This window comes from Ascidia mentula, chromosome 2 (assembly GCF_947561715.1).
Source record: "Ascidia mentula chromosome 2, kaAscMent1.1, whole genome shotgun sequence".
Lineage (NCBI taxonomy): Eukaryota > Metazoa > Chordata > Ascidiacea > Phlebobranchia > Ascidiidae > Ascidia > Ascidia mentula.
In genome coordinates, this window is record NC_138567.1 from 12,704,045 (window position 1) to 12,720,581 (window position 16,537).

Here is a 16,537-nt window from a genome sequence, read left to right on the forward strand (position 1 = left end):
TCACATAAATAAATTCACATTTGCGGGATTTCAAAGTAACATCTCGCAATGGGCAATGGTTTTGATTACGACAAATCTTTACCAGCCTCTGCGCAACCCGAATTCTTTGCGTGGGTCGTGTGCGCAATCACCGCCGTAACAAAGCCTGGTGCTTTCCAAACGAATTCTTTGCGCAGGTCGAGTGCACAATCACCGCTGTAACGAACCCTGGTGCCTACAAACAAGCTGCGCGAACGCAACGATCATCCTGTGTTACAATTGTTTGCTGTCCAACTATTGCATTCTTTCCAGGTCCAAAGAAATATAAAACACCAAATACAAGTTATCCCTTAAAACGCTGCATTTATGGGAGAAATGCTTTTATGGGAGAAAAAAAACACACGACAAAGCAATTTAGTCTAAATCACTGTAAAACATATTTCACAAACATAATAGTAAATAAATTACCCAAAGCGAACGAAGTTAAACACATCCTTCGAGAAATATGTAATTTAATTTTGATATTTCAGTTTAGGTATTTCAGAGCCGACAACAAAGTATTACAGATCGAAACCTTTTTTACCGTGTCTAAAAACGATGGCAGAATTTTTGTGGCGATAAGCAGATGTTGGTAATCATTTTTGTCCGCCTTTCCGCTCAAGCAATTTCCTCTGTGCCTTTGTCCCCCGCGCAGCGATGCGTGACCATCATGACACCTCGGTGATAAAAAAAGAATTTCGATGACTGGCTGTAGGGATTCCGTTCACACAGCGACGCCACAACAAGACAAATTATCAAATCTTTTCTATGCACTACCATACTTTTGTTTGATACAATAGCATATAGCCCAATGCGAACGTTGCTTACAAATCTGCTTACTTGTGGAACATTTCAATACTACTGATGTTTAAAAAAATTTACAAGCCTGTTTTCTCAAATACCATGATTAACAAACATACGTTCTTCAAATGGTAAAAAGGTAATATCGATGTAAACCCTTAATGCAATTTTAGCCTAAAAGTTTAGAAACGGAAGTTAAAGGTACATCGATATATCCACAAAGTATCAATTTTTCAATTCTGCCACGAGAGAACACAAGCAGTCAGATCAGACTGCAGGCCGTATGCTTTGCTACTCAACCATGGCATTCTTACCAGTTAAAAAATTCACCTGCTAACAACTTTGTTTTTACTAGATAAACATTGCACATAATCATTTCGCTATTAACAGCATTGGAAAATATGCTGAACCACATCACAGAATAAAATCGTTTGGAATTTTAGCAACTTTTTAAAGCCACACACGAGCGGGATTTTACACTCTTCAGCTTATGCCGTAAAACGATAGGAATGTTTAAAAATGGTGAAATGTGTGCAGTAAAGAACTGATTAAAACTATTTATACAAATTCTACTTCGTGAATGACGATCAACACAGTGATCGATTTTTAAGGTATGTGATGCTGCATCGTGTAAAGCACTATAGCGTTCCGTCTGCTGAAAACTTTACAACAGGAGAATCGCATACAGGCGACATGCAACGAACCGTAAAGGGTATATTGCCTCTCGTGCTATGCAAGCATTATAACTGATGCTTTAAGTTGTGGGAAAAGCGGTAGTTACAGTTGAGGTATCAGTGATGCTTGTATTGCTGCTTCCGATATTGTGTTCCGCCAAATAGGTGCAGAAATACAACGGTGTTTTGATATTCCGTCATTCTAAATTAGATTTATTCACTGCTAATTAAAACAGTTTTGTTCCGAAGGCAAGTCAGATAACTTTAACTATTTATTTAAAAATATACATAGTACTCTTTTTTCAAGAATTGCAATGTAAACAAAGCCACAATTGACATTTTGCAGACATCAATGAGTGCAGTCTAACAGCCCAATAGTCATTCAAGGGGAAAATGTATAAACTCACCCGGGACTTTCCAGTGCGTTTGTACCCAGGACTTCCCACGGGTTATACCGGCGACGAGAAAAATTGCACAGGTAGAAACTTGCTTTGGAGCCTAAACCAAAACCAGTTCGAAAAATTTTTAAAAGGCCTTACGAATGACAATTCAAAAGATAAACAATAAATAACCAACTGGGTTGTAGCTCTTTTGTACCCTAGAAAATAAATGCTTAAATTTCGAAAGAAAAAAAGCATGTTGACTTGCAGCAATTCCACCTCATCCAATACCAGGGGTTCGTCCAAATTTTCAGTTCATCCAATACTTGACAAGTGGCTCGAGGCAAAATCAGTTCGCAGTGGGAAATCCTTGATGTTAAATATAAAAACAGCAATGCAGTTGCCATGAAAGATAAAATAGTGATTAAAATAAATTAAGAAGAAGTTGGCAATTATAGCAACCATTTTTTTCCCTAATTGAAAACATTGCTTCAACTCGACACACTGGCGGCAGATGTTGCAGTTTTGAGTACAGGAGACGCACAAGCAACAATAAACTTTGTTAATGAAATTAACTCAGCGACCACCATTCCAGTTCGTATCAGCTAAATTATAGTAAAAGTTCCCACATTTAATTCAACACTTCCTACCTTTCGGCGTTTTCTTTCCAACGTGTTGTGGAAATTGGGAATCACGTGACACAGTACTTGCCACAGAATGTCAACAACGCATTCAAAACACAAATTTTATCCAGTCGCTCAGCGATCGGGAGCTTGGATTCCGGCTTCAGTTGCAGAACACTACCAGTAATATTAATGTTCTCACCACTGGTATTGCTGCGATGGTAAGCGATCAACTAACAGAACATAGTTGTATGTTACACGCGACCAATAATACCTATTTGTAAAAATTCCTATTAACCAGGTCAAGAAAATACCAAATGAAAACGCGCCCGTTATCTACCAACCGGTATTGTACGATGTGAATGGCAATCTTGAGTCTCCAGTATCTATAAGCATTCCTCACGAAGCAATTGCTCTGCAAATGATTAAACAAAACGATACGATTACTGGGGTTTTTCTGGTGCACACGTCAAACAGGTTGTTCCCGTCCAATAAAATCAGCTCCAACAGCATTGTAAGTGTTTCTCATCACCTTAAACAAAAAAGGAAATCCGATAACTACAGAAGCGGAAAGCAATATGATAATAAACAGACTATAGAACGGATGATTAAACTATTTGTTTTAAATGAAAAATATCGTTTTACGTCAACATTTCAGTTAACCGACGTTTTTCTATACCTTGTGCTGCCAGGCATATTAATTAGCAAAATATTGTGACGACAAGGTTTACAAATTTTAGCAAGAGCATCAACCATATAGTGTTTTGGAGACCAAATTATTGAAGTTTACCCTTGCGTAACATAAACAGACAGTGTTCGTGAATCTCACTGCGTGTTTGGGGTTTCACGCTCGAGAGGGGGTCTACGGAAGGGTGTTTCCTTTTGGCTGAACCTCGACCGCCGAAGTGCAAATGTGATCTTCTCACAAACTTTGCGCTGTTGGTGATAAGTATCAATATGCACGTGCAAATAGTGCCATACGTCTGTGCGTCGTTATCCATCTGAAGTAAATACAATCGGTTTACACAACATACTTTATTTCTCGACAGAGACATACGAAAACTACGACCAGTGAAAATTTTAATGAACATATGCGCTTTGCACGCAATCGTCTACCTCATATTTATCACCGGTGTCGACAAACGTGAACACGAATCCGGTTGCGTGGCTGTAGCTATGTTGCTCCATTACTTACTGCTCACTGCGTGGGGGTGGATGGTGGTTTATGCCCATTTTCTCTACATGCCAGTTATGAATGTAAATATATTTTTAAACTGTTTTTTTCTTTGTTGGACAATAAAAGTAAAGTCATTTTCACATAAATTGTGCACCCAATTACGATATTTTCGCTGAAAACCAAGGTCTGTCATCACCCTGATACGACTTGAGGCCGTTTTTACAGAACAATGTAGATCACTGTTTGAAGATAATTGTTGCAATACATGCAGGTGTTCCACACGCGTAGTAAAAAAAATCATGCACGAGATCATTTGAACATGGTCTATGACTCGATTCTGATGATTTGGATAATGGAATGTGTATATACTTTTCAGTAAGCAGAATAAACGTACGCAAAGCGTGATGAAAAAATTGGAAGCAGCTTTGAAAATGTAGATGCGCATCCATAAAGGAAGGCAGATCCCAATAGCTATGTCATGTAGGAAAATCGCAAGTTTTTTCATCTAACAGCTCATTTAAACAAGGGCACAACCAATTTATTATAGCTTTCTTTGATTACCAAAATCCAACGGACATTATATGTAACACGACATTGAGGTAATTTGGAGACAGTGGTTATGGTTATGTATAATAAAGCTGAAAAAATGTTGTTGCTGACAAATTGGTACAACAAGCTTTTTCAATAGCATGTGCAAACTAGCTTGACGATACACATGAAAAGCGTGTGAACTTCTTTTGTCTTCTTGGTGGAGGGTTTGCGCGGTGATCATGACCTCAATGAATGCCCTCAAAATGCCTTTTTCCTTTTGGGTTTTCCCAGCAAACATTTTTTTTAAAACCAGGATTACCGATAAATAGGAAATTCGTCTCAGGTGAATTACGGACAATAGCGCAGAACGCCTTTTTCAGAATTGCACCAGTCATAAATACGCCATCCAAAACAGTAACTTGCAGTTGGTAGAAATACTAAGCAAGTGCAGGGCAAGGGATCAACTGAAAAAATGTTGTTTTGCGCTTCGTTCGCAGCATTGATTATTGTGATAAATGGACTAGCAACAACGACTCCAAACTTTGAGTTCTATTCAAAAGTCGGTAAGAGCATGATGTATAGTTCATTGAAAACTAAAACTGGTTTGACCACCAGGATACATGATAAATTATTGATACCTGTATGCCTTTATTGAAACGTTATGCTATTAGTTTTCTGTAGCTTAGTCATTGTTTCATGCTTTCGAATGATCAGACAGGATTATACCACAGAGCTAGTCTATAATATTTGGATTATTAGGTGCGCAGTTATAGCAGCGAACGCATTGAAGCCAACCTGAATCAGCCACTTTTTTCCCGACGAGTGGAAGCGACATCTAAAAAAAATTTGGGCTTTGCGCACCAATGCACTTTGACCACAATGTACCCCGGTTCAACCGCGGAATACCAGTAGCTTTGGTAAAGCGTTGAGTCTGAAAAAATGTCTGATCCAACTTGGCTGCAATCCCTTGGCTGCTATTTCTGCAAACCTAATGATCCAGATATAATAGCTGTAATCGCTAAGTGTCGCCAAGCTGCTATGCATGCGATCCTACTTTTAAACACACATGTATATATATTGATTGTAACAGAACGATCTGTAATTTTGTGATGCCATCGCATAATCGTCCGAGTGAGCTCCAATGATGGTATGTCAATGACAAACAAATTTATTTTTTAACTCGTCAAATACATTTATTTGCAGAAACGTTCACGTGTGTTCAGACTCTACCAGGGTTAGAAGTGATTGAACTAAACAACGTGTCTGGAATCATTCTCTCGCCGTGTTACCCGAACAACTACACTACCGACGTGACACAGGGTTTCCTCATGTGGTATTTGAACATCTCGTACCCACTTTCCGGTAGGCTGTAAACAAACATAATAGATTTCGCAGGGAATGCATTGCATGAAAAAATGTGCAGTGAACAACCGCCTTTTCTCAGTTAATAATCTCACACTTAAACCAACTCCGACGTCTTGATATTGATTTTAACAGCGATTCGTCTTACGATCAACGAATTCGAGACAAATGCCATGGGTGGTGTGCTGCACATTGGAAGATCAGTAGAAGTCAATGGAAATGCTACTGGGATTTATCGTGTCGTCAGGTTTGTGTTTTACCGTTGGTGTTGAAGAAATTTTTTTGGAAACTTTTGTTATTTGGTAGTTTTTGCATAAAAAGTCCTCTTTTGCCTATATTGCTTCTTAAATGGGTTCAAATACAATAGAATGGGTGGATGCAGAATTACTAGGGTTGGTAATTTAAATACTTTATAGCATGTATAGCAGATGAAGGTGCGAGAATTGGCTTGTGAGTTCAATAGGGTTCCGTTAAGGAAAAAGAATCACTCTTTTAAAAACGATAGCAACATTATTGCTATCGTAACATAAACTTGAAAAGTTTACTCTTTTAGGCATTTCTTTCAATTCGGTATTTTTTTGCAATAGACTATAGAAAACCAGAAGGCAATGTCACTATCGTTTAATACGACAGTACGTCTTGCTGGTGAACACAGTTTTAATTGTGACGCTTCAGCGATTTTGGACGCTGAACGCTTAAATTGCTGTGAGCCAGACAAGATCACTCTTGTGTGTCGAACGAACAATAAATTTAGGGCCTTTGTTTGCCACTGTAGTGTTTTTTCTAGATCGACCTGTTCTGGGAAGCGGTAACCCCGAACGCACCATGATTGGGCCCCACCCTGGCGCAATGTCTTTCTTGTCTTCTTGTTAACCTTTTCATTAATTTTATCAATATCGTTAATTCAATTTTTTGACAATAATATCGTCAAAAAATTAAGAATTGCTGAATAACACGTTTATGGGTTCTGGGACTGTTGACTTACATTAAGGCAGTACAGCGCATTTGGAAGCTTACGGGACACAAATTCGTCCAACCCGTTCAATTTCACGGAATTTAATTCAAACAACACCTTGACTCAAATAAACTTTCCAACTTATGAAATTGCCAACATCACTAATTCATTGTTCCTGAGCTTTTCTTCGACTCTCGCCGATCCCCTTGTCGGTTTCAATATCAGCTATAGCGTCGGTTAGTAGTTCTCTTTGATTCATTCCGTAAATTACAAAGTACTTTATCTGAAAGCAACAAAAAAAGAACGTCTTCTAATCGTTGCTTCGAATTCCAGACATCGACCAGTGCCAAACTGGTAGTATTAGTGGGTGCATGAATGGAGGCTTCTGCCAGCGAAACAGTTTTGACAACTACAACTGCTCGTGTCCGAAAAACTATACTGGGACCTTTTGCGAACAAGGTTTTGTTAATTGCTTTAACAGTTTTCTAACATACATTTTCAAAATCAAAATGACTTACGATTTACTATCAAATTCAAAGTAAATTGCAAGAGCTTTCATGCAGCTATAGAACGCACTCCATATTATGCATATATTCTACAGACATCGACGAATGCAGTCAATCGCCACCTGTGTGTCACACGAATGCGACCTGTTCAAATACTATAGGATCGTATCAATGTGTTTGTAACACTGGCTACACTGGAAACGGTAGTAGTTGTACAGGTAAGGAAAATACTAAGATTCTTTGTCACTTATTGTGTCCTTAAGAACGCTAGAAATGTTTTATTTTTTGTGTTGGCGAAAGTTATTAATTGTGCGAATTTTCAAACAAAAATCCACGCATGATTAGAATCCATATCACTCTCCTTTTTCATTTATTTGTAGTTAATTGCCAACGTTAACAGTTCGGGACAGGTTATTCAGTTCAAAAACAACGACAATTCTTGCATGGCAATTCTATCCACATTATTCATATATTCTACAGACATAGACGAATGCAGTCAATCGCCACCTGTGTGCCACACGAATGCGACATGTTCAAATGCTATAGGATCGTATCAATGTGTTTGTAACACTGGCTACACTGGAAACGGTAGTATTTGTACAGGTAAGAGAAATGCTAAGATTTTTTGACATTTTTTGTATCCACAAGAACTCTAGAAATGTTTGATTTTGTGTTAGCGAAAGTTATTAAACGTGCGAGATTCCAAACAAAAAAACATTTAATATTAGGACCTAAATCACTCTATTTTTTCATTTACTTGACGTTAGTTGCCAACATTGATAGTTCGGGACAGGTTATCCAGTTGTAAAACAATGAGCAATTTGTGCATGGCTATTCTATCCACATTATTCATATATTCTACAGACATCGACGAATGCAGTCAATCGCCACCTGTGTGTCACACGAATGCGACATGTTCAAATGCTATAGGATCGTATCAATGTGTTTGTAACACTGGCTACACTGGAAACGGTAGTATTTGTACAGGTAAGAGAAATGCTAAGATTTTTTGACATTTTTTGTATCCACAAGAACTCTAGAAATGTTTGATTTTGTGTTAGCGAAAGTTATTAAACGTGCGAGTTTTCAAACAAAAAAACATTTAATATTAGAACCTAAATCACTCTATTTTTTAATTTACTTGACGTTAGTTGCCAACATTGATAGTTCGGGACAGGTTATCCAGTTGTAAAACAATGAGCAATTTGTGCATGGCTATTCTATCCACATTATATATATATTCTGCAGACATAGACGAATGCAGTCAATCGCCACCTGTGTGTCACACGAATGCGACATGTTCAAATACTGTTGGATCGTATCAATGTGTTTGTAACACTGGCTACACTGGAAACGGTAGTAGTTGTACAGGTAAGAGAAATGCTAAGATTTTTTGACATTTTTTGTGTCCACAAGAACTCCAGAAATATTTGATTTTGTGTTAGCGAAATTTAATAAATGTGGGTATTTTCAAACCAAAAAAAACATCTAATTTTACATCCTAAATCACTCTATTTTTTCATTTACTTGACGTTAGTTGCCAACATTGATAGTTCGGGACAGGTTATCCAGTTGTAAAACAATGACAATTCCTGCATGGCTATTCTATCCAGATTATTCATATATTCTACAGACATAGACGAATGCAGTCAATCGCCACCTGTGTGCCACACGAATGCGACATGTTCAAATGCTATAGGATCGTATCAATGTGTTTGTAACACTGGCTACACTGGAAACGGTAGTATTTGTACAGGTAAGAGAAATGCTAAGATTTTTTGACATTTTTTGTATCCACAAGAACTCCAGAAATGTTTGATTTTGTGTTAGCGAAAGTTATTAAACGTGCGAGTTTTCAAACAAAAAAACATTTAATATTAGAACCTAAATCAATCTATTTTTTCATTAACTTGACGTTAGTTTCCAACATTGATAGTTCGGGACAGGTTATCTAGTTGTAAAACAATGAGCAATTCCTGCATGGCTATTCTATCCACATTGTTCATAAATTCTACAGACATCGACGAATGCAGTCAATCGCCACCTGTGTGTCACACGAATGCGACATGTTCAAATACTATAGGATCGTATCAATGTGTTTGTAACACTGGCTACACTGGAAACGGTAGTAGTTGTACAGGTAAAGAAAATACTAAGATTTTTTGTCACTTAGTGTGTCCATAAGAACGCTAGAAATGTTTGATTTTTTGAGTTTGCGAAAGTTATTAAATGTGCAAGTTTTCAAACCTAAAAAACAATGTAATATTTAGAACCCAAATCACTCTACTTTTTCATTTACTTCAAGTTAGTTGCCAACGTTAATAGTTCAGGACAGGTTATCTAGTTTTAAAACAATGACAATTCCTGCATGACTATTCTATCCACATTATATATATATTCTGCAGACATAGACGAATGCAGTCAATCGCCACCTGTGTGTCACACGAATGCGACATGTTCAAATACTGTTGGATCGTATCAATGTGTTTGTAACACTGGCTACACTGGAAACGGTAGTAGTTGTACAGGTAAGAGAAATGCTAAGATTTTTTGACATTTTTTGTGTCCACAAGAACTCTAGAAATATTTGATTTTGTGTTAAGCGAAAGTTATTAAATGTGCGGGTTTTCAAACCAAAAAAAACATCTAATTTTACATCCTAAATCACTATATTTTTTCATTTACTTGACTTTAGTTGCGAACATTAATAGTTCGGGACAGGTTATCCAGTTGTAAAACAATGACAATTCCTGCATGGCTATTCTATCCAGATAATTCATATATTCTGCAGACATAGACGAATGTAGTCAATCGCCACCTGTGTGTCACACGAATGCGACATGTTCAAATGCTATAGGATCGTATCAATGTGTTTGTAACACTGGCTACACTGGAAACGGTAGTAGTTGTACAGGTAAGAGAAATGCTAAGATTTTTTGACATTTTTTGTATCCACAAGAACTCTAGAAATATTTCATTTTGTGTTAGCGAATGTTATTAAATGTGCAAGTTTTCAAACAAAAAAAACATTTATTATTAGAACCTAAATCACTCTATTTTTTCATTTACTTGACGTTAGTTGCCAACATTGATAGTTCGGGACAGGTTATCCAGTTGTAAAACAATGGGCAATTTGTGCATGGCTATTCTATCCGCATTGTACATATATTCTACAGACATAGACGAATGCCTTCAATCGCCACCTGTGTGTCACACGAATGCGACATGTTCAAATACTATAGGATCGTATCAATGTGTTTGTAACACTGGCTACACTGGAAATGGTAGTAGTTGTACAGGTAAGAGAAATGCTAAGATTTTTTGACATTTTTTGTATCCACAAGAACTCTAGAAATGTTTGATTTTGTGTTAGCGAAAGTTATTAAATGTGCGAGTTTTCAAAAAAAAAAACATTTAATATTAGAACCTAAATCACTCTATTTTTTCATTTACTTGACGTTAGTTGCCAACATTGATAGTTCGGGACAGGTTATCCAGTTGTGAAACAATGAGCAATTTGTGCATGGCTATTCTATCCACATTGTTCATAAATTCTACAGACATAGACGAATGCAGTCAATCGCCACCTGTGTGCCACACGAATGCGACATGTTCAAATGCTATAGGATCGTATCAATGTGTTTGTAACACTGGCTACACTGGAAACGGTAGTATTTGTACAGGTAAGAGAAATGCTAAGATTTTTTGACATTTTTTGTATCCACAAGAACTCCAGAAATGTTTGATTTTGTGTTAGCGAAAGTTATTAAACGTGCGAGTTTTCAAACAAAAAAACATTTAATATTAGAACCTAAATCACTCTATTTTTTCATTAACTTGACGTTAGTTGCCAACATTGATAGTTCGGGACAGGTTATCTAGTTGTAAAACAATGAGCAATTCCTGCATGGCTATTCTATCCACATTGTTCATAAATTCTACAGACATCGACGAATGCAGTCAATCGCCACCTGTGTGTCACGCGAATGCGACATGTTCAAATACTATAGGATCGTATCAATGTGTTTGTAACACTGGCTACACTGGAAACGGTAGTAGTTGTACAGGTAAGGAAAATACTAAGATTTTTTGTCACTTAGTGTGTCCATAAGAACGCTAGAAATGTTTGACTTTTTGAGTTTGCGAAAGTTATTAAATGTGCAAGTTTTCAAACCAAAAAAAACAATGTAATATTTAGAACCGAAATCACTCTACTTTCTCATTTACTTGACGTTAGTTGCCAACGTTAATAGTTCAGGACAGGTTATCTAGTTTTAAAACAATGACAATTCCTGCATGGCTATTCTATCCACATTATATATATATTCTGCAGACATAGACGAATGCAGTCAATCGCCACCTGTGTGTCACACGAATGCGACATGTTCAAATACTGTTGGATCGTATCAATGTGTTTGTAACACTGGCTACACTGGAAACGGTAGTAGTTGTACAGGTAAGAGAAATGCTAAGATTTTTTGACATTTTTTGTGTCCACAAGAACTCTAGAAATATTTGATTTTGTGTTTGCGAAAGTTATTAAATGTGCGAGTTTTCAAACCAAAAAAAACATCTAATTTTACATCCTAAATCACTATATTTTTTCATTTACTTGACTTTAGTTGCGAACATTAATAGTTCGGGACAGGTTATCCAGTTGTAAAACAATGACAATTCCTGCATGGCTATTCTATCCAGATTATTCATATATTCTGCAGACATAGACGAATGTAGTCAATCGCCACCTGTGTGCGATACGAATGCGACATGTTCAAATGCTATAGGATCGTATCAATGTGTTTGTAACACTGGCTACACTGGAAATGGTAGTAGTTGTACAGGTAAGAGAAATGCTAAGATTTTTTGACATTTTTTGTATCCACAAGAACTCTAGAAATGTTTGATTTTGTGTTAGCGAAAGTTATTAAATGTGCGAGTTTTCAAAAAAAAAAACATTTAATATTAGAACCTAAATCACTCTATTTTTTCATTTACTTGACGTTAGTTGCCAACATTGATAGTTCGGGACAGGTTATCCAGTTGTGAAACAATGAGCAATTTGTGCATGGCTATTCTATCCACATTGTTCATAAATTCTACAGACATAGACGAATGCAGTCAATCGCCACCTGTGTGCCACACGAATGCGACATGTTCAAATGCTATAGGATCGTATCAATGTGTTTGTAACACTGGCTACACTGGAAACGGTAGTATTTGTACAGGTAAGAGAAATGCTAAGATTTTTTGACATTTTTTGTATCCACAAGAACTCTAGAAATGTTTGATTTTGTGTTAGCGAAAGTTATTAAATGTGCGAGTTTTCAAAAAAAAAAACATTTAATATTAGAACCTAAATCACTCTATTTTTTCATTTACTTGACGTTAGTTGCCAACATTGATAGTTCGGGACAGGTTATCCAGTTGTGAAACAATGAGCAATTTGTGCATGGCTATTCTATCCACATTGTTCATAAATTCTACAGACATAGACGAATGCAGTCAATCGCCACCTGTGTGCCACACGAATGCGACATGTTCAAATGCTATAGGATCGTATCAATGTGTTTGTAACACTGGCTACACTGGAAACGGTAGTATTTGTACAGGTAAGAGAAATGCTAAGATTTTTTGACATTTTTTGTATCCACAAGAACTCCAGAAATGTTTGATTTTGTGTTAGCGAAAGTTATTAAACGTGCGAGTTTTCAAACAAAAAAACATTTAATATTAGAACCTAAATCACTCTATTTTTTCATTAACTTGACGTTAGTTGCCAACATTGATAGTTCGGGACAGGTTATCTAGTTGTAAAACAATGAGCAATTCCTGCATGGCTATTCTATCCACATTGTTCATAAATTCTACAGACATCGACGAATGCAGTCAATCGCCACCTGTGTGTCACGCGAATGCGACATGTTCAAATACTATAGGATCGTATCAATGTGTTTGTAACACTGGCTACACTGGAAACGGTAGTAGTTGTACAGGTAAGGAAAATACTAAGATTTTTTGTCACTTAGTGTGTCCATAAGAACGCTAGAAATGTTTGACTTTTTGAGTTTGCGAAAGTTATTAAATGTGCAAGTTTTCAAACCAAAAAAAACAATGTAATATTTAGAACCGAAATCACTCTACTTTCTCATTTACTTGACGTTAGTTGCCAACGTTAATAGTTCAGGACAGGTTATCTAGTTTTAAAACAATGACAATTCCTGCATGGCTATTCTATCCACATTATATATATATTCTGCAGACATAGACGAATGCAGTCAATCGCCACCTGTGTGTCACACGAATGCGACATGTTCAAATACTGTTGGATCGTATCAATGTGTTTGTAACACTGGCTACACTGGAAACGGTAGTAGTTGTACAGGTAAGAGAAATGCTAAGATTTTTTGACATTTTTTGTGTCCACAAGAACTCTAGAAATATTTGATTTTGTGTTTGCGAAAGTTATTAAATGTGCGAGTTTTCAAACCAAAAAAAACATCTAATTTTACATCCTAAATCACTATATTTTTTCATTTACTTGACTTTAGTTGCGAACATTAATAGTTCGGGACAGGTTATCCAGTTGTAAAACAATGACAATTCCTGCATGGCTATTCTATCCAGATTATTCATATATTCTGCAGACATAGACGAATGTAGTCAATCGCCACCTGTGTGCGATACGAATGCGACATGTTCAAATGCTATAGGATCGTATCAATGTGTTTGTAACACTGGCTACACTGGAAACGGTAGTAGTTGTACAGGTAAGAGAAATGCTAAGATTTTTTGACATTTTTTGTATCCACAAGAACTCTAGAAATATTTCATTTTGTGTTAGCGAAAGTTATTAAATGTGCAAGTTTTCAAACAAAAAAAACATTTATTATTAGAACCTAAATCACTCTATTTTTTCATTTACTTGACTTTAGTTGCCAACATTGATAGTTCGGGACAGGTTATCCAGTTGTAAAACAATGGGCAATTTGTGCATGGCTATTCTATCCGCATTGTTCATATATTCTACAGACATAGACGAATGCCTTCAATCGCCACCTGTGTGTCACACGAATGCGACATGTTCAAATACAATAGGATCGTATCAATGTGTTTGTAACACTGGCTACACTGGAAACGGTAGTAGTTGTACAGGTAAGAGAAATGCTAAGATTTTTTGACATTTTTTGTATCCACAAGAACTCTAGAAATGTTTGATTTTGTGTTAGCGAAAGTTATTAAATGTGCGAGTTTTCAAAAAAAAAAACATTTAATATTAGAACCTAAATCAAACTATTTTTTCATTTACTTGACGTTAGTTGCCAACATTGATAGTTCGGGACAGGTTATCCAGTTGTGAAACAATGAGCAATTTGTGCATGGCTATTCTATCCACATTGTTCATAAATTCTACAGACATAGACGAATGCAGTCAATCGTCACCTGTGTGTCACACGAATGCGACATGTTCAAATGCAATAGGAACGTATCAATGCGTTTGTAACACTGGCTACACTGGAAACGGTAGTAGTTGTACAGGTAAGAGAAATGCTAAGATTTTTTGACATTTTTTGTGTCCACAAGAACTCTAGAAATATTTGATTTTGTGTTAGCGAAATTTGTTAAATGTGGGTATTTTCAAACCAAAAAAAACATCTAATTTTACATCCTAAATCACTCTATTTTTTCATTTACTTGACGTTAGTTGCCAACATTGATAGTTCGGGACAGGTTATCCAGTTGTAAAACAATGACAATTCCTGCATGGCTATTCTATCCAGATTATTCTTATATTCTACAGACATAGACGAATGCAGTCAATCGCCACCTGTGTGCCACACGAATGCGACATGTTCAAATGCTATAGGATCGTATCAATGTGTTTGTAACACTGGCTACACTGGAAACGGTAGTAGTTGTACAGGTAAGAGAAATGCTAAGATTTTTTGACATTTTTTGTGTCCACAAGAACTCTAGAAATATTTGATTTTGTGTTAGCGAAAGTTATTAAATGTGCGAGTTTTCAAAAAAAAAAAACATTTAATATTAGAACCTAAATCACTCTATTTTTTCATTTACTTGACGTTAGTTGCCAACATTGATAGTTCGGGACAGGTTATCCAGTTGTGAAACAATGAGCAATTTGTGCATGGCTATTCTATCCACATTGTTCATAAATTCTACAGACATAGACGAATGCAGTCAATCGCCACCTGTGTGTCACACGAATGCGACATGTTCAAATGCTATAGGATCGTATCAATGTGTTTGTAACACTGGCTACACTGGAAACGGTAGTAGTTGTACAGGTAAGAGAAATGCTAAGATTTTTTGACATTTTTTGTATCCACAAGAACTCCAGAAATGTTTGATTTTGTGTTAGCGAAAGTTATTAAATGTGCGAGTTTTCAAACAAAAAAATCATTTAATGTTAGAACCTAAATCACTCTATATTTTCATTAACTTGACTTTAGTTTCCAACATTGATAGTTCGGGACAGGATATCTAGTTGTAAAACAATGAGCAATTCGTGCATGGCTATTCTATCCACATTGTTCATAAATTCTACAGACATAGACGAATGCAGTCAATCGCCACCTGTGTGTCACACGAATGCGACATGTTCAAATACTATAGGATCGTATCAATGCGTTTGTAACACTGGCTACACTGGAAACGGTAGTAGTTGTACAGGTAAGAGAAATGCTAAGATTTTTTGACTTTTTTTGTATCCACAAGAACTCTAGAAATATTTGATTTTGTGTTAGCGAAATTTGTTAAATGTGGGTATTTTCAAACCAAAAAAAACATCTAATTTTACATCCTAAATCACTCTATTTTTTAATTTACTTGACGTTAGTTGCCAACATTGATAGTTCGGACAGGTTATCCAGTTGTAAAACAATGAGCAATTTGTGCATGGCTATTCTATCCACATTATTCATATATTCTACAGACATCGACGAATGCAGTCAATCGCCACCTGTGTGTCACACGAATGCGACATGTTCAAATGCTATAGGATCGTATCAATGTGTTTGTAACACTGGCTACACTGGAAACGGTAGTAGTTGTACAGGTAAGAGAAATGCTAAGATTTTTTGACATTTTTTGTATCCACAAGAACTCCAGAAAATTTTGATTTTGTGTTAGCGAAAGTTATTAAATGTGCGAGTTTTCAAACAAAAAAATCATTTAATATTAGAACCTAAATCACTCTATTTTTTCATTAACTTGACGTTAGTTTCCAACATTGATAGTTCGGGACAGGTTATCCAGTTGTAAAACAACGACAATTCCTGCATGGTTATTCTATCCAGATTATTCATAAATTCTACAGACATAGACGAATGCAGTCAATCGCCACCTGTGTGTCACACGAATGCGACATGTTCAAATGCTATAGGATCGTATCAATGTGTTTGTAACACTGGCTACACTGGAAATGGTAGTAGTTGTACAGGTAAGAGAAATTCTAAGATTTTTGACATTTTTTGTATCCACAAGAACTCT

The 16,537-nt window shown here is 36.4% G+C and overlaps 2 protein-coding genes across 2 annotated transcripts in view; both read left to right on the forward strand.

Moving 5' to 3' along the window:
• The first annotated feature begins 4,568 nt into the window (after window positions 1-4,568).
• The window catches only part of LOC145890156 (uncharacterized), a 68,165-nt gene continuing 56,196 nt past the window's right edge, over window positions 4,569-16,537 (forward strand). The window contains exons 1-6 of the mRNA XM_082981189.1: window positions 4,569-4,767; window positions 5,408-5,566; window positions 5,702-5,813; window positions 6,558-6,757; window positions 6,855-6,980; window positions 9,045-9,167. Of these exons, the coding sequence (XP_082837315.1) occupies window positions 4,677-4,767; window positions 5,408-5,566; window positions 5,702-5,813; window positions 6,558-6,757; window positions 6,855-6,980; window positions 9,045-9,167 (811 nt within the window). The 5' untranslated portion in view covers window positions 4,569-4,676. The remainder of the gene's footprint in view (window positions 4,768-5,407; window positions 5,567-5,701; window positions 5,814-6,557; window positions 6,758-6,854; window positions 6,981-9,044; window positions 9,168-16,537) is intronic.
• LOC145888915 (uncharacterized) lies at window positions 14,005-15,533 on the forward strand. Its single transcript, XM_082979785.1, has 4 exons — window positions 14,005-14,179; window positions 14,826-14,948; window positions 15,211-15,333; window positions 15,499-15,533. Exons 1-4 carry the CDS (start codon window positions 14,005-14,007, stop codon window positions 15,531-15,533), a joined length of 456 nt encoding a protein of 151 aa, XP_082835911.1.